Below are 19,280 nucleotides of genomic sequence, written 5' to 3'. Positions count from 1 at the left end.
TGGTGTTTACCTTTAAACTGAAGTGAATACAAGACCCATAAGTCTGGACTGAGTGAAGGTAATCAGACAATGGTAACAAGAGCAATAGAAAGAATTGGGGCCTGTCGAGGATCAAAGGGATGATTTAGGGAAGAGTTCCTCAATGAACTGCTCGATTTCTGTGACCTCAGGCAGCAAGTGGCACTGCTTCCCCTTCTCCTCCTCTTCCTCTACCTGTTGTTACCCAAGTGATGGATGGTAAGGGCAGATCCCTCATGATGGAAAAGTTGTGGAACATGCAGATGGTGATAGATCTGGATATCCACTCAGGGTTGTACTGCTAAACTCCTCCAGCATTCTCCAGGCTGTGGAAACATTATTTTTACACACCAATTGTATGCTTGATGATGTTCTTCGTGGCGTCGTAAGCCTTAACTGCCGCTAGGCCCAGTTTCACATGAGCAGACATGAGCCCTTGTCGCCCACCTTTAACTTATTATTGGCCTATTTGGAATAGAGGTGGCACTGAGGATTGTCAAAGTCATGACTGCTGCCCAGATATGGCGCACAGACCTGCATGATGTGATGTGGTCACAAACTAGCTAAAGACTGAGGTGGTGGAATCCCCTGCAATGATTGGTAAAGGTGTCAGGTTGGTGATAAAAAACATGCAAGGCAATGTGGACGCAGCCAAGAGCACCTTGTACTGTGGCGGAAGCTTGCTCTGTGGGTGAAGCCTAGTGCTGTTGTGTTCTTCATCAGTATGTCCATGGGAAAGAAAATGTAGTGTTTCTGCTGGTGTAGAGAGCCTTGATAACCTCCCTGATGCAGCATTGACTGTGAATTGGAATGTGTTATTAATGTCAGCTCCTCTGGCCTGAAAGGAGCTTGTGGCATAAGCGTTCAGGACAGTGGTGACATAAATAGCACTAGTGCAAGGCTTGATTCGTGGCTGCAACAGGTTGGTGACAGCCTCCTTGGTGAAGTAAATGTGTCTGAGACATTGCTCCAGAGTAAAATTAATGGAGGAGAAATGCTCTCTGAATACCCACTAAGGAATTGGCCTCCTGTGTAGTGCTCTCCTCCTCCCTCCTTTGACAAACATCTCCTGCAGTCTGGTCTCTCCTTGTTCTTTGTCCCTCATCTTCCAGCCCCAAATCCTGAGATTACTGATGATAGCCAAGTACTACCTGAACAATCTGAAAACTGACCATGTCCCATTGGCCAATGGATCAAAGTAGGATCAAAGTTGGATAGTATTATTTTGCTTCCTTCAAGCAATTGTATTAATGGAGGGAAACTGCACTGTTGAAGAGTTTACATTTGTAATGTGTATATTGCCCATGTCCCGTGAGACCATGACTGAATATGAACATTTTCTGAAGCAGCCAACAACATGGTAACTTCAGCTAAAATGTCAATATTCTCTTTTAGACAAAGTGAGCTTTTCAGAGTGATAAAACATGCAAAGCGCAGTGCAGGATTCTAATTTGAGTAATATTTGCTTTGTTGAATAATCAAGGCATGCACTTCTAATGTCACTGCCAATGCTGTTACCTGTACCAACATGGTGTTGAGTGCATTTTAGCTTGTAATGAGTGAGCATTTCCTGTCCACCACATCAAAAGCTAAGGAGGGCATTTAATGGGGTTACAATGGGCCTAATCTCTATGCCAATATTTTGGGTTCTAAAATCTGATGATGTTGTGAGTCAATTTTCCAATATACTGCACTAAAGATAGCCCTTGTTCCGGACATTGAGCCTTCCGGACTGAATATTGAGTTCAACAATTTTAGATCACGAACTCTCTCCTCCATCCCCACCCCTTTTCCGATTTTCCCCCTCCTTTTTGGTTTTTGCAATAATTTATATAGATTTTTCTTTTCCCACCTATTTCCACTATTTTTAAATGTATTTCGATCCATTGTTTTATCTCTACCTTTTAGCCTTTTTCAATTCCTTCACTCCCTCCACCCCACCCCACCGCTACTAGAGCTATCTGTACCTTGCTCGTCCTGCATTCTACCTTTAATTAGCACATTCCTTTAGATAATATCTCCACCTTCAACACCTCTTTTCCTTTTGTCTGTGACATCTTTTGGTTATCTCCACCTATCACTGGCCCTCTATTCAGCCCTTCTTGTCCCACCCTCCACCCCCCCCTCCACCCCCCTTAAACCAGCTTATATTTCACCCCTTTTCTATTTTTCCTTAATTCTGTTGAAGAGTCATGCAGAATCGAAACGTTAACTGTGTTCCTCTCCGCAGATGCTGCCAGACCTGCTCAGTTTTTCCAGGTATTTTTGTTTTTGTTATGTAAATTGCTTCTCCTTATTACTCTATCAATAGCTTTTAGGATTTTGAATGCCTCTAATAAATCTCAACTTAACCTTCACTGTTATGAGAGCAAACCCAACTTCTCTTGTCTCTTCACATAATTGAATTTCCTCATCCCATGTGGGATGTAGTAAATCTCTAGATCATCGTCAAAGCATTGACATCCTTCCTAAAGTGGGATACCAAGGCTTAAACAGTAATTTTTATATCATTAACCATACACCAAAACTGCAACATTAAATGTGGAATTAGTATTTCAAAATTAGAAGGTAATGCAAATCAATTTAAAAAGATTTCCAATACTTACAAAAAGATTCAGGGCAGATAAATCGTATCCTATAGTCTTCACAGCTCCCATCATTTTGTCCATCATTCACACAAGCAAATCCTGTAGAAATACTGCACCTGTTTAATACAGGATGGGAAGGAATGATAATAAAATAAGTAAAACAATTTATACTCTTTGAAATGATGTGATTATAACAAAATAGATTGGCAGGGATCATTATTTACTCAGGGATGTTGTCTCCAGAGCCTGAGGCTGGAATTCCTGATGTTGTCTCCACTTCACAGGCAGTCGGGTTACTGCAGATCTGGCCAGGATATTCTTTTCGGAGATTCACAAGGTCTTCATAATCGCCTTTCCCTGAAGGGTTATCATGGTCAAACCACTGGGTTTTGCACTTGCCTGGTAAAAAGAATAAACAAGTCTACGCTGTTAATGCTCTAAAGATGGAGCTCATAGAATTATAGAAACATACAACACAGGAAGAGGCCATTCAGCCTGTTGTGCCTGTACTTGTTCTTTGAAAAGAGCAGTCATGCTTAGTCCCACACACCCGCATTTTGTCCGTAACCCTAAAAAATCCTTATCCTTAAGGAACTGTCCAAACTCCTTTTAAATTTTTTTTATGGAATAGCTTTCATGACATTTCAGGTATTGTTTTCCAGATTCCAATAATTGAGTGCAAAAATTTGCCCTCATTCACAGCTATCAGATTACACTTGCTCCCACCGCGCCTACTTTGAGGACTCCATTCCATTCTCCTAGATTCTCCATCTCCATTGGATTTGTTCTGGACATGCAACCTTGCAAATCAAGACTTCCTGTATGCCTTTCTTTTTCCTCAACCAAGGATTCAACCTGATCATGGTTGATAGTGTCCTTTACCGTGTTTGCTCTGTTTTCCCACTTCTGCACTCGTCCCTTTCCCCTACCTTCCCAGAACCACGATAGTGTTCCCCTTGTCCTTAATTTCCACCCTGCCAGCCTTCACATTCAACATATCATCCTTCACTGTTTTCGCCACTGCCATAATGATGCTACCACCAATTACATCTTCCCCCTCTCAGAATTCTGAAGGCGCTGCTCCTTCCATGATCCCTTGGTCCACTTCTTAATAAATAACAACTTATATTTATATAGCAATTTTAGCATAATGAAATGTCCCAGCACACTTCACAGGAGTATTAAAAAACAAAATATGACACCAAACTGAATAAGGAGATTTTAGATCAGATAACCAAAAGCTTGATTAAAGAGATAGGTTTTGGGGAGGGGTATTCCAGAGCTTGGGGCCCAGGCAACTGAAGGCTGGGCCACCAATGGTGGAGTGATTAAAACTGGGGGATGCATAAGAGGCCAAAATTAGAGGAGTGCAGATACTGAGAGTGTTGTGGGGCTGGAGTAGAATACAGATATAGGGAAGGTTGAGTCCATGGAGGGATTTGTAAGCAATGATGAGATTTTTAAAATCAGGAGCTGTTTGACCAATGTAGGTCAACGTAGTGAGCACTGGGTTGATAAGAGGCCAAAATTAGTGAAGTGCAGATACCTAGAGGGTTGTGGGGCTGGAACAGTGTTAATTAACTCCTCCACAACAACAAATATCACTATCCCACAATATTAAGGATCGACTAGCCCTTGTGCCTCTAAAAATGGTAACATCTTTACTTACAGCACCCTGTACACATGGAAAGACTTTCCCTATGCATACAAAATCTTTAAACATTTCTGCAACCTGCTCCCCAGCATACAGGCAGAAATTTAGGAATATGAGAAAACAGCCTGGGCAAATTTATATTGAATTTGAAAGAGTAAAACAAAGTAATTTGACCAGTGGATACGGGTATTAAAAATAGAGAAAACCTATGCAGCTCTTAGGGAAGTCATTCTCTCGAGTAAACTGTGAACACATTCCCACTTCTTTACGTTTCACTGATTCTCCCTGTTTCACCTGACACAAACCATTGGTTTCTCCTGTATCTGAACCTCAGAACTTCAGAATTAATTTTATTTCCAGAGCTTCCATGTACCCCAATAATTCCTACAGATTTTCCCTGCAATCTCCGACACACTGACTTTGTGTGCCCCACTTTATTACAATGAAAATACTTGAATTTCAAATGTCACTTCTACCTTCAGCACCTTCCTTTTTGTTGAGAAAAAACTTCCTTGGAACTTCCAGCTACTGACTACCTACCTTCCTTTCACCTTCACACTTGTTATCCTTTTCCAATTTGAAAGGGTGACAGAAAAACGGTTTAGCTCTATAAACTAACTCATAATCATCAGCTATCTCTGCTGCTTGTTTTACAGAATCAGCACTCTGTTGCTCCACATGGGTGCTCACTACCGAAGGGATTGAATCTTTAAATTCTTCCAAAAGAATTACTTCCCTAAGAGCTGCATAGGTAGTCTCTATTTTTAATGCCCCTATCCACAGGTCAAATTATTTTGTTTTACTCTTTCAAATTAAATATAAGTTTGCCCAGGCTGTTTTCTCATATTCCTATATTTCTGCCTATATGCTTCAGGGACCAACTCATATGCACGCAAAATAGCTTTTTTCACCACATCATAATTCACCAACATTTCTTCTGAAAGTGAGGCATATACATCCAGTGCCCTACCTAACAACTTAGACTGTAATAATAATGTACAGTTTTCCTGTGGCCATTTCATCTGTTTAACTAGCTTCTCAAATGAAATAAAGAATGCTTCAATATAATTTTCCTCAAACTTTGGAAGAGGTTGTACAAATTTAAACATACCCCCACTGGGTGCTACTCTAGAGATAAATCCTTCTCACCTACTGACATCTCTTTTCTAACTGCCAATATTTGTAATTGAAATTGTCCCTCTCTTTTTCCCTTTCCTCCTTCTCTACCTTCACAATTTCTAATTCCCTTTTAAAAGCCATTTCTCTGTCCTTTGCTTCAAATTCAAGTTTTCTCAGTTCCTTTGCTTGTTCAAATTCTCGCTTCTTCATTTGTAACTGAAGTCTCACTAAATCTAGCTGTGATTCAATAGTGTCAGGTTTCACTTCCAACTGTAGATGCTGTGCTATACTTTTAACTATATCTAATTTCCTAGCTCCCACAGGTAACCCCAATTTTAAATTATCTGCCAACTCTGTTAACTTACTTTTAGTTATTTTCTCCAACCCAATTAGAGTTATCTCTTCTACTCCTGGACAGGTTTTAGCAATTGCCAAAGTGATTTTGCAGTCTTACCACATCTAAAATACCTCACCAGCTCCTGAATTCAAAGTGCCTCTTGTACTTGTAAGCTTAAGATTCACTAATTCCAAACCAATCAGGGAATTAGAAATATAATTTAATCCCGGCACAGCCCCAAATTGTCATGACCGATGCAGTTGGTAAAGCGGAATTATTTAAAAATCCCAGAGGGATACTTTAAACAACTGTCAAACCTATAATTCTAAGTGCTACATTTGAGATGCAACTCTAAATTCAGGAACCAGACCACCAGTCCTTGAGGCTTTACATTAAACGAAGTGAAACATTTTATTAATTTACATAGGTTAAAATATGTATACACATATATGGCGGAACTCCCAACATCATCCCACGCCATTGCAATTTTCAGGTCGGCGGGGACGCAGCTGAATCAGCTGTGCGTCCGCCAACCTGTCAACGGCCTATTGAAGCCATTGACAAAGTCATTAATCTCATTAACGGACCTGCCCGTCCAACCTTAGGGTTGGCGGGCAGGCTGGGAGCCCTGGCAGGCTTCAGAAAAAGCATGAAACCTCATCCACGGGCGGGATGAGGTTTCGTGAGGGTTCTTAAAAATTTAATAAATGTTTGATTTAAAGTGATGGACATGTCCCAACCCATGTGACAGTGTCACATGAGGGGGCATGTCAGGGAAATTTTGTTTTTGTACCTTTACCATTTTAAAATTTGGAGCCAATCTCCCTGAGGCAGCACTTAGCCTCAAGGAGATGAGTGCTTTCTTTTGCGCGCATGGGCGAAAGTGCGCACTCTCGGCTGAGGGAATCCCCCCCCCCACCCGCACAGGGAGCGAATAGCGCTTTCTGGCGGATGTCACACTAGGCGGGCCTTAACTGGCCCGCCCATGTGAAATGGCAGCGCGCCCCAATTGGGTCGCCGATCGGAGGCACGCCTGCCTGCACCCGCTCCTGCACTTCTCCCCTGATGGGGTGAAAATTCTTCCCATAGGCTTAACCAGAAACCAGGCAAGGCATTTTCACTGTACGAATTCAAAATGAAGTTATTTTCACTTTGGTTCCTGTGGAGCCAGTTGGAGGCTTACAGCTGCCTTTTGATCTCACAGTGCCTCTGCTCTGCACACCCAAAAACTACTAAAGTTTTACTTTCCACTGCCAAATGAATGTTAATTCTCATTGTATCAACAACCTCTGAACTAAACCTCTCTAACAATAAAACCCCTTTCATAGCACCAATTGTATTAGTAGTATAAACATATGGTTTGGTAGCTGCTAGATAGGTATCAGTTTTCACCCCACTTCTTGAATGCTCTATTCAAAAAATGCAAATGCACTCTACCTCTCTATTTACATCTCAAAACTAGTACATATCAAAGCACCCAGACTAGCTGGCTTTAATCCAATTAAGACACATCCACGAGACTAAACCTCTATTTTAAAAGAAAAATATTTTCCAAAATATATACAGAATAGCTTCATGACAAGCAGATTACAGATATAGGGAAGAGTGAGTTCATGGAGAGATTTGTAAATAAGGATGAGTTGGTGCAAATTAAATTGGTGCAAGTTAAGGTATGGACAGAGAGATATGGATGACCTCAAGTTGAAGGAGGGTAGAATGTGGGAGACCAGATAGGAGTGTGTTGGAGTAGTCGAGTCTAGAGGTAATCAAGGCATGAATGAGGGTTTAAGCAGGAGATGAGTTGAGGCAGGGACGACAGCCAGCAATGTGACAGAGGTGGAAATAGGCGGCCTTAGAGATGGCACGAATATGAGGTCAGAAGCCTTGGCCTGTAACTTCCGAGCTCCAGGGTAGTGTATCTGGTGGGTACCCCAAAGGTGTGCAGCGGAAACCCCTCCACTACCACCATCCTGGCCCACCTCCCCATGCCCCCCTTACCCCACCCACACCCTGGAGGTTCCCAGGTAAGGATTGCATGGCAATCACCCAGTTAGTTCAAACTTCTGATAGGCAATTGCCCTGCAATCAGAACTATCTGAAAGTGTGATTTAAATCATAAACTTCGGATGGTTCTAACTTTCTTACAGCAATAGTTATGCAGAAAAAAATTCGAAGAATTAAAACCATTTCCAGCTTCTGGGTAACTATTGCACTTGCATCCCCTCACCACCCCATAAGACACCTGACTAGCCCCACCCCCCATTACAGTCCCCCCACCCCCACAGGACCTCCTCACCGACCCTCCGTGAGACCCTCCCGACTACCCCCGACCACCAAGACTGCACCCCTTGACCCGCCCGACCCCGCCCTGATTTACCCTCCCAACCTCTCTCCACTCCTGGACCAGCCAACAACCCTCCCACTCCTGGACCTCCTGACGCCCCCCCAACCATGACCCCCCACCCCCACCACCACCACCACTCCAGGTTTGTGTCTGACTCTGCAGCCCTCAACTGACAGCCTCAGGAGCACGCTGCACTACATATGGGTGGTGAGTGTCGCCACAGCAGAACTGAAAGGAGGCAGGACAGCTGGCCATGTACAATCACTTGATGGCCAGTTAATTAGCAATGCACAGTTGGGGGCCCAGCCAGTTGTGTGGCAGGGCTGGGCAGGAAGTCGCCGATCCTGCCATTTCCTCAAAGGGTCGAAGGACCAGACACCACATTTAAACAGCAATCGGATCGGTATTAACTCCCGTCAAGCTAGCAGCATCATTCTGCTTGTCTGAGAGGAAGATTTTGAACTGGAACTGCCTCTCCCCACACTTGGATCCCTGGAGCTGCTGCTACCCTCCCTTCTTCAGGCAGCCAGTCTTCAGCCGATTTGATTCACTCCACGTGATATCAAGAAATGGCTGAAGGCCCTGGATACTGCAAAGGCTATGGGCCCGGACAATATTCCAGTCATAGCACTGAAGACTTGTGCACCAGAACTTGCTGTGCCCCTAGCCAAGCTGTTCCAGTACAGCTTCAACACTGGCATCTACCAGGCTATGTGGAAAATTGCTCAGGTGTGTCCTGTACACAAAAACAGGACAAATCCAACCTGGCCAATTACCACCCCATCTGTCTACTCTCGATCATCAGTAAAGTAATGGAAGGGGTCATCAACAGTGCTATTTTGCGACACTTGCTTAGCAATAACCTGCTCACTGATGCCCAGTTTGTGTTCCGTCAGGGCCACTCAGCTCCTGACCTCATACGGCCTTGGTTCAAACATGGACAAAAATGCTGAACTCTCGAGATGAGGTGAGAGTGACTGCCCTTGACATCAAGGCAGCAATTAACTGAGTGTGGCATCAAGGAGTCCTAGCAAAACTGGGGTCAATGGGAATCAGGGGGAAAACTCTCCACTGGTTGGAGTCATACCTAGCACAAAGGCAGAGGGTTGTGCTTGTTGGAGGTCAGTCATCTCAACAAAGAAAAGTACAGCACAGGAACAGGTCCTTCGGCCCTCCAAGCCTGCGCTGATCATATTGCCTGTCAAACTAAAATATTTTGCACTTCCGGGGTCCGTATCCCTCTATTCCCATCCTATTCATGTACTTGTCAAGTTGCCTCTTAAACACCACTATCGTACCTGCTTCCACCACCTCCTGTGGCAGTGAATTCAGACACTTACTACCCTCTGCGTAAAAAACTTGCCCCGTACATCTCCTCTATAGTTTTCTCCTCTCACCTTAAATCTATGTCCCCTAGTAATTGACTCTTCCACCCTGGGAAAAAGCTTCTGACTATGTACTCTGTCCATGCCACTCATAATTTTGTAAACTTCTATCAAGTCGCCCCTCAATCTCTGTCGCTCTAGTGAGAACAATCAGAGTTTCTCTAACCTCTCATAGCTAATAACCTCCAGACCAGGCAGCATCCTGGTAAACCTCCTCTGCACCCTCTCCAACGCCTCCATATCCTTCTGGTAATGTGGCGACCAGAATTGCACGCAATATTCCAAGTGTGGCCTAACCAAGGTTCAATACAGCTGCAGCATGACTTCCCAGCTTTTATACTCAATACACCTGCGTTGCCACTTTCAGTGACCTGTGGATCTGTACACCCAGATCCCTCTGCCCGTCGATTCACTTAAGGGTCATTTACTGTATAATTCCTACCTGTATTAGACCTTCCAAAATGCATTACCTCGCATTTGTCCGGATTAAACTCCATCTGCTATTTCTCCGCCCAAGTCTCTAACCGATCTATATCCCGTTGTATCCTTTGAAAATCCTCTTTATCCTCTTTACTCCTCCAACCTTAGTGCCACCTGTAAACTTACTAATTAGCCCAGTTACATTTTCCTCCAAATCATTTATATATACTACAAACAGCAAAGGTTCCAGCACTGATCCCTGCGGAACACCACTAGTCACAGCTCTCCATTCAGAAAAGCACCCTTCCACTGCTACCCTCTGTCTTCTATGACCAAGCCAATTCTGTATTCATTTTGCCAGCTCATTTCTGATCCCTTGCGACTTTACCTTCTATACCAGTCTGCCATGAGGGACCTTGTCAAAGGCCTTACTGAAATCCATGTAGATAACATTCACTGCCCTTCCATCGTCGATCATCTTTGTCACTTCCTCCAAAAACTCGATCAGGTTAGTGAGACACGTCCTCCCCTTCACAAAACCATGCTGCCTCTCACTAATAAGCCCGTTTGCTTCCAAGTGTTAGTAAATCCTATCATGAAGAATCTTCTCCAATAATTTCCCTACCATTGACGTAAGGCTCACCGGCCTGTAATTTCCTGGATTATCCCTGCTGCCCTTCTTAGACAATGAAACAACATTGGCCATTCTCCAGTCCTCTGGGATCTCACCCGTAGCCAGTGAGGATACAAACATTTCTGTCAAGGCCCCAACAATCTCCTCCCTTGCCTCCTTCAGTACTCTAGGGTAGATCCCATCTGGCCCTGGGGAGTTATCCACCTTAATATTCTTCAAGACACTTAACACCTCCTCTTTTTGATCTCAACATGATCCAGGCTATCTACACACTCTTCCCTGGACAAATAGACCGCTAAGTCCTTCTCTTTGGTGAATACTGATGAGAAGTACTCATTTAGTATCTCTCCCATTTCTTCTGGCTCCACACACAGATTCCCACCTCTGTCCCTGAGTGGGCCTACCCTTTCCCTGGCTACTCTTTTGCTTTTTACATATGTATAAAAGGCCTTGGTATTTTCCTTAATCCTGGTTGCCAATGACTTTTCATGACCCCTTTTAGCCCTCCTGACTCCTTGTTTAAGTTTCTTCCTACTTTCTTTATATTCTCCACGGGCTTCATCTGTTCCCATCCTTCTAGCCCTTACGAATGCTTCCCTATTCTTTTTGACTAAACTCACAATATCCTTCGTTATCCAAGGTTCCTGAAACTTGCCATACTTATCCTTCATCCTAGCAGGAACATGCCGGTCCTGAATTCTTATCAACTGATGTTTGAAAGCCCCCCACATGTCAGTTGTTGATTTGCCCTCAAACATCCACCTCCAGTCTAGATTCGTCAGTTCCGTAGCCTTCCCCCAATTAAGTACCTTAACCCGAGGACTCCTGTTATCCTTATTCACCAGTACCTTGAAACTTCCTGAATTATGGTCACTTTTCCCGAAATGCTCCCCTACTGAAACTTCAACCACCTGGCCGGGTTCATTCCCTAATACCAGGTCCAGTATTGCCCCTTCCCTAGTTGGACTATCTACATATTGTCTCAGGAAGCCCTCCTGGATGCACCTTCCAAACCCCTAGCATTAAGTGATTCCCAGTCAATATAGGGAAAGTTAAAATCACCCACCATGACAACCCTATTGCTTTTACATCTTTCCAAAATCTGCCTACATAACTGTTCCTCAATCTCCCGCCGGCAATTGGGAGGCCTATAGTAAACCCCCAACATTGTGACTGCACCCTTCCTATTCTGGAGCTCTGCACATGTTGCCTCGCTGCATGAGCCCTCCGAGGTGTCCTCCTGTCGTACAGCTGTGATATTCTCCTTAACCAGCGGTGCAACTCCCCCACCTCTTCTACATCCCTCTCTATCCTGCCTGAAACATCTAAATCCTGGAACGTTTATCTGCCAATCCTGTCCATCCTTCAACCAAGTCTCTTTAATAGCAATAATATCATAGTCCCAAGTACTAATCCAAGCTCTAAGTTCATCTGCCTTGCCTGTTATACTTCTCACATTGAAACAAATGCATTTCAGACCCCCAGTCCCACTGTGTTCAGTAATTTCTCCCTGCCTGCTCTTCCTCTTAGTCCTACTGAACATATTCACTAGTTCTCAGTCACTTATTTCACCTGCTGACCTTATTGCTCTGGTTCTCACCCCCCTGCCATACTAGTTTAAACCCTCCCGAGTGACATTGGCAAACCTCGCAGCCAGGATATTGGTGCCCCTCCGGTTTAGATGCAACCCGTCCTTCTTGTACAGGTCCCACCTGCCCCAGAAGAGATCCCAATGATCCAGATATCGAAAACCCTCCCTCCTACACCATCTGTTCAGCCACATGTTTAGCTGCACTATCTTCCTATTTTTAGCCTCACTGGCACTTGGCACAGGGAGTAACCCTGAGATTATAACCCTAGAGGCCTGTTTTTTAACTTTCTGCCCAACTCCCTGAACTCCCGCTGCAGGACCTCGTCACTCTTCCTGCCTATGTCGTTAGTACCAATGTGTACCACGACCTCTGGCTGTTCTCCCTCCCCCTTCAGAATGTCCCATACCCAACCAGAGACATCCTGGACCCTGGCACCAGGGAGGCAACATACCATCCTGTTGTCTCATTCACGACCACAGAAGCGCCTATCTGAGACCCTGACTATAGAGTCCCCTATGACAATTGCTCTTCTGTGCTTTGATCCCTCCTGCTGAACAACAGAGCCAGCTGGGATGCCACTGCGCTGGCTATTGCTGTTGTTTTCCCCTGATAGGCCATCCCCCCCAACAGTATCCAAAATGGTATACCTGTTAGAGAGGGGGACAGCCACAGGGGATTTCTGCACTGACTGCCTGCCCCTTCTAGCGGACACCCATCTATCTGTCTGTACCTTGGGTGTGACCCAGTCTGCAAAACTTCTGTCTGTGGCACTTTCCGCCACTTGAACGCATCCAACTGCTACTCCAACCGATGCATGTGCTCTGTGAGGAGCTACAATTGGGTACACTTCATGCAGATGTAGTTGTCCCCAGGACACTTGAAGCATCACAGATTTCCCACATCCCACAGGTGAAGCACTTCACCCCAGCAACTGCCATTTCTAGAAATATTTAATAAATTAATTTAAATCTAATAACTGCTTATTGACTCCTTATTAACTATACGTTCCCTAGGGCTAGATTTCTACTATAAATGCTAAATTCTAAGAACAGTAATCCCCTGCTTCTGGTCTAGATACCTTCTACTTATTAATTTAGTGATTAATTTATTTGGTTTAATTAGTTTAACAATGCTTTAGTTTCAAATTCAGGGTAGATTCCCTAACAGCCAATCAGGTCACAGATTTACCGTGACGCCAGTTTTAATTTTTTTTTAAGACCCGAGGTCCACCCTCCGACTCTGCTCCCTGGAACTAGGCCACAATTCCCCGAGGTAAGGTTTTATACTCACCACTCTGGAACTCCACCCTCCGACTCTGCTCCCTGGAACTAGGCCCCAGCTCAGCTCCAGGACATCCCTGCAGGAGTTTGTCAGGGTAGTGTCCTTGGCCCAACCATCTTCAGCTGCTTCATCAATGATCTTCCTTCCATTATAAGGTCAGGAGTGGGGATGTTTGCTTAATATTGCACAATGTTCAACAACATTCGCAACTCCTCAGCTACTGAAGCAGCCCATGTCCAAATGCAGCAAGACCTGGACAATATCCAGAATTGGGCTGACAAGTGGCAAGTAACATTCACGCTGCAGAAGTGTAAGGCAATGACCATCTCCAACAAGAGAGAATACAACAATGATGTTCAGTGGCATTACCATCATTGAATCCCCCACTATCAACATCCTGGGGTTTACCATTGACCAGAAACTGAACTGGACTAGCCAAATAAATACTGTGGCCACAAGAACAGGTCAGAAGCTAGGAATCATGAGACAAGTAACTCACCTCCTGATTCCCCAAAGCCTGTCCACCATTTACAAGGCACAAGTCAGGAGTGTGATGGAATACTCCCCACTTGCCTGGATGAGTGCAGCTCCAACAACACTCAAGAAGCTTGACACCATCCAGGACAAAGCAGTCCACTTAATTGGCACCCCATCCACAAACATTCACTCCCTCCACCACCGACGCATAGTAGCAGCAGTGTGTACCATCTACAAGATGCACTGCAGGAAATCACCAAGCCTCCTTAGGCAGCATCTTCCAAATGGATGCCTGCTACCATCTAGAAGGACAAGGGCAGCAGACACATAGGAACACAAACACCTGGAAGATCCTGTCCAAGCCACTCATCATCCTGACTTGGAAATATATTGCCATTCCTTCACTGCCGCTGGGACAAAATCGTCTCTAACAGCACTGTGGGTGTATCTACACAACATGGACTTCAGCAGTTCAGGAAGGCAGCTTGCCACACCTTCTCAAGGGCAATTAGGGATGGGCAATAAATGCCGGCCTAGCCAGCAATGCCCACATCCCGCAAGCAAGTTAAAAAAAAGTTGGGGATTGAGTTTCGAGCAAGTTATAAAAACAACAGCTTCATTCTTCCCAATACTTAATTGGAGGAAATTTCTGCTCATTCAGTACTGGGTGTCGGGTAAATCTGATAATCTAGCAACAGATAATCTAGCAGAAGAGAGCATCCCCCTTCCCATGCAAGCAAAGGAGATGCAGCATCTGCCTTTTTATTTCCATCTTTGTCACCAGCCAACACTCCCAAGATCCCATGGGGTAAAACAATGATTTACTTGTACATATTTCAGTTTAGTATAACCCTATGTGCTGCTCACTATGCAGTCTCCGTTACATTAGGGAGACAAAACGTAGATTAGGTAACTGCTTCGCAGAACACCACGGTTCGGTCTGCAGGTATGATCTTGCATTTCCAGTCACCTGTCATTTTACTTCTCACCCCCACTCCCACACTGTTCTTTCTGCCCTTTACCTCCCACACTGTTGCAGAATATCAAGTCACAAAGATTCTGCTATGATAACCTGCCTGCCTTTAAAGTGACTCTCTGGGAGATGTCACGCTCATCCCAGTAAGGCCAAACTGGTCTCACGTGTTCGTGGACATGTTGAATTGAATCATGCCATCCTTTGATGATGGTTTTCCACAGTTTCTGCAGTGTGGAATCTTTCACTGTTTCTTCTGGTATCCACTGGAATTTGTGTTGTGCAAAATGTACCTGATCAATTTGGAAAACATCTTCAAGTTCACTGTCAATAAGTCAACTTGTAGATCCAAGGATATATCTTCTGTTTTCACTGGGTTGGGCAATCTGTGGGGTGTATCTGATGTGACCATCGAGTTACCCGGCTTTACCTAATCTCACAGCCGTGACCTTGAACATTTATCAAGAGACATTGCAATCTTGGCGGTGCATTGGTTAGTGGTTTTCACCAAATCACCTCCAGTGGTTTGTAGTCGGTCTCTAACACGAATCTTTTGCCAAATAGATAGGTATGAAAATTCATGATTCCAAAGACTAAAGCTAATCACAGAATCACAGAATCACACAGTGCAGAAGAGGCCCTTCAGCCCATTGAGTCTGCACCGACACGTGAGAAACACCTGACCTACCTACCTAATCCCATTTACCAGCACTTGGCCCATAGCCTTGAATGTTATGACATGCCAAGTGCTCATCCATGTACTTTTTAAAGGATGTGAGGCAACCCGCCTCCACCACCTCCCAGGCAGCGCATTCCAGACCGTCACCACCCTTTAGGTAAAAAAGTTTTTCGTCACATCCCCCTAAACCTTCTGCCCCTCACCTTGAACTTGTGTCCCCCCATTACTGACCCTTCAACTAAGGAGAACAGGTGCTCCCTATCTACCCTGTCCATGCGCCTCAAAATCTTGTACACCTCGATCAGGTCGCCCCTCAGTCTTTTCTGCTCCAACAAAAACAACCCAATTCTATCCAACCTCTCTTCATAACTTAAATGTTTCATCCCAGGCAACATCCTGGTGAACCTCCTCTGCACCCTCTCCAGTGCAATCACATCTTTCCTATAATGTGGTGACCAGAACTGCACACAATACTCCAGCTGTGGCCTCACCAAGGTTCTATACAACTCCAACATGATCTCCCTACTTTTGTAATCTATGCCTCGATTGATAAAGGCAAGTGTCCCATATGCCTTTTTCACCACCCCACTAACATGCCCCTCCACCTTCAGAGATCTACGGACACACACGCCAAGGTCCCTTTGTTCCTCAGAACTTCCGAGTGCCATGCCGTTCATTAAATACTTGCTTGTCAAATTACTCCTTCCAAAGTGTATCACCTCACACTTTTCAGGGTTAAATTCCATCTGCCAATTATCTGCCCATTTGACCATCCCGTCTATATCTCCCTGTAGCCCAAGACACTCAATCTCACTGTTAATCACCCTGCCAATCTTTGTGTTATCCACAAACTTACTAACCCTACCCCCCACATAGTCATCTATGTCGTTTATATATCATTACACTACTGATTGTATTCAATAGGCTACAAACTAGTGGGAAAGATACGGAGGCAAAAATTGGCAGGGAAATTACAGAGCAGAGCAAAAACTATAAAGTAATGATAACGGGGAACTTTAATTATCCTAATATAAACTGGGATAGTAATAGTGAAAATGGCAGAGAGGCAGAGAGTTTCAAAAGTATGTTCAGGAGAATTTTCTTGAGCCGAATGTTTCCAACCCAAAGAGGGAAGAGGCATTGCTGAATTTGAAATAGGAACAGAAAATGCTGGAAATACTTAGCTGGATCTGATTCTGTGAAATAAGATCTGTAAAGCAGCTAAAGAGTCAGCCATAAACCTTTAGGAGATAGTGATCTTGGTATCATAGTTAGTTAGCCATGGAAAAAGCCACGGAGTAATCTAATGTAACAGTACAAGATTGGAGGCGGGCTAATTTCAGTGGGCTGAAATTATCTGCCCCAGGTAAATTGGATCAAAGATTGGCAGGCTAAACTGTAATGGAATAATGGGCTGAGGAGACAGCCAGGGTACAGTCCTGAGGAAGGTAGGATAAACAAAGCCAGAGCTCCCTGGATGACGGAGGAGATAGAGAGGAAGATGAAGCTGAAAAAGGTACACATGGCAGATGTTAGATCAATAATACAAGTGAGAACCAAGCTGAATACAGAAGTAAACAAGGAAATATGATAGGTAAAAAGAGAGCCTGAGGAGATTGGCAGCTAGAGGGCCTGACAACCTCCAACGGGGAAGAACTGAGGCTGGCCTTCTAACCAGCATACCTTAGTACTTGTCTGCCTCCATGGCTGCTTCTGGGATTGGTGGGATTGACTCAATTCCACCACCGCCTCCCCAGAGCAAAAATTGGGTGTAACAGGGCCCTTTAAGCCGAGACAGGTCCACTGAGTTGGGAAATTTCCCAACCCGAGCTATCTGACGCAGTAGGGAAAATACCAACCCATGGAGTAGAAAAACAAGGAAGTTATGATGCATCTTTATAAATTACTGGTTCAGACTCAACTGGAGTAATTCCTCCAATCCTTGGCATTACACTTTAGGAAGAAAGTGCAGGCGTTAGACTACAGGAAAGATTAATGAGAATGGTCCAGGGCTAAGAGACGTTCCTTGGATAATATCACCACCTTCAACACCTCTTTATCCTTTTGGACAAAGATGTCTGTGACATCTTTTGGTTATCTCCACCTATCACTGGCTCTACTTGTCCCACCCCCCCTTAAACCAGCTTATATTTCACCTCTCTTCTATTTTTACTTAGTTCTGTTGAATGAAGGGTCATTCGGACTCAAAACATTAACTGTGTTCCTCTCTGCAGATGCTGACAGACTTGCTGAGTTTTTCCAGGTGTTTTTGTTTTGGATTTCCCGCATCTGCAGTTTTTTGCTTTTATCTTTATGATGAGAGACGTTAGTTCAGTAGATAGATTGGTGAAGCTGGGATTGATCTCCTTAGGGAAGACAAGATTGAGAGGAGACTTGATAAAAGTGTTCAAAATCATAGGAATCTGGACAGAGTTGATGGAGAGAGAAACTGTTTCCTCTGTAAGAAGGGTCGAGAACCGGAGGATGCTAATTTTAAAGTGATTTTCAAAAGAACCAATGTGGACATGATTTGTTTTTTATACAGAGCGGAGTTGGAATCCAGAATGCTTTGCCTGAGAAAGTGTTGGAGGCAGATACAATCATAGCTTTCAAAACATAATTGGATGAACACCTGAAGAGAAAAATATTGCAATGTTGCACGGTTAGGACAGAGGAGTGGGACTGGATGAGCTTGCACAGAGCCAGCACAGACACGACTGGCCAAATGTGCTGTAACCATTCTATGGCTCTATGCATGGGGTCTCTCAAATTTCAGTGACACAAGGGATTCAGGTCTCATCACTTATGGAACTGTGTGCTAGAGATGCAATGCTAAGGAGAATAGCCCCAGCTTCTCCAATCTATCCTCATAGCTGAAGTCCCTGAACCCTGTAATTTTTATGGTAAATCTTTTATTCTTCCTAAAGCGTGGCACCCAAAATTGGAAGACAATACTCCAGTTGAGGTTGAACCTGTGTTTTATAAACGTTGACCATAACCTCCTTGCTTCTGTATTTAATGCCACTATTTACATGTTGTCCCTTAGCTTGGAAAGCTAAGGAAATAAAATGGTTATTAAAAGTACTTTGGCAGCTGAGACACTGGCTTTTGTGGAAGCATTGGATATAGGATTCTATTTGTCAAATATTTTGAGTGAGATTCTATACAAAGGACGTATTGAAGATAGCTTACCCACTGAATGTTTATTTAGATAATTGTCCATTGTGGGATAATGTATGAAAAGTGTGAGTGAGAAAAGTTACTCAATGACCTTTCTGACTTGAAGCAAATGTTGGAGAAAAAAAAAAGTCTGAAAGTAAATGGGTGGATGCAAGTCCTCAACTGTTTTCAAAAATACATAAAAGGAAGAAATTGTTAGGGGCCCTTGAGGAGGAGTGATTCAGTATAATGCTTTGGAGCTTTTTGATTTGTTTGAAGTTTTGATTGTACATGTTAACTCTTAAAAGGAGAAGGGGATCTGTAAATTGTATATTAATTGAACACATGTGGTGGGCATTAACTGGTGATGCACATGAATCCTATAAATAGATACAGATTGAGACTGTGATTGTTGGTTTATCAGGTCTATGCTTGTCATGTGTAACTCTGCAAATAAATATAAAAGTGCCTAAAATATTGCCCCAGTTCTAACCCACATCAACTGGCTTCCTGGAATAAAGCAATAGAAAGTATAAGGCAAAGATTCATCAGGATGCGCCTTGTATGAGGAAATACAAGAATGAAGAAAGGGTTGAAAATTTGGGGCTCTTCTGATCTTC

General features: G+C 43.9%; 1 protein-coding gene across 2 annotated transcripts in view; it reads right to left on the bottom strand.

Annotated features, from left to right (window-relative positions):
* LOC144690619 (mucin-5AC) overlaps positions 1-19,280 on the bottom strand; it is a 57,472-nt gene that overhangs the window by 15,363 nt on the left and 22,829 nt on the right. For both annotated transcript variants that reach the window (XM_078558299.1, XM_078558300.1), the window contains 2 exons: positions 2,831-3,005; positions 2,625-2,722 (listed from right to left, as the gene is read on the bottom strand). In XM_078558299.1, coding sequence (XP_078414425.1) covers positions 2,625-2,722; positions 2,831-3,005 — 273 coding nt within the window. The remainder of the gene's footprint in view (positions 1-2,624; positions 2,723-2,830; positions 3,006-19,280) is intronic.

This window comes from Cetorhinus maximus, chromosome 15 (genome assembly GCF_964194155.1).
Source record: "Cetorhinus maximus chromosome 15, sCetMax3.hap1.1, whole genome shotgun sequence".
NCBI classification, from domain to species: Eukaryota; Metazoa; Chordata; class Chondrichthyes; order Lamniformes; family Cetorhinidae; genus Cetorhinus; species Cetorhinus maximus.
This window is presented reverse-complemented; position numbering and strand designations above follow the sequence as displayed.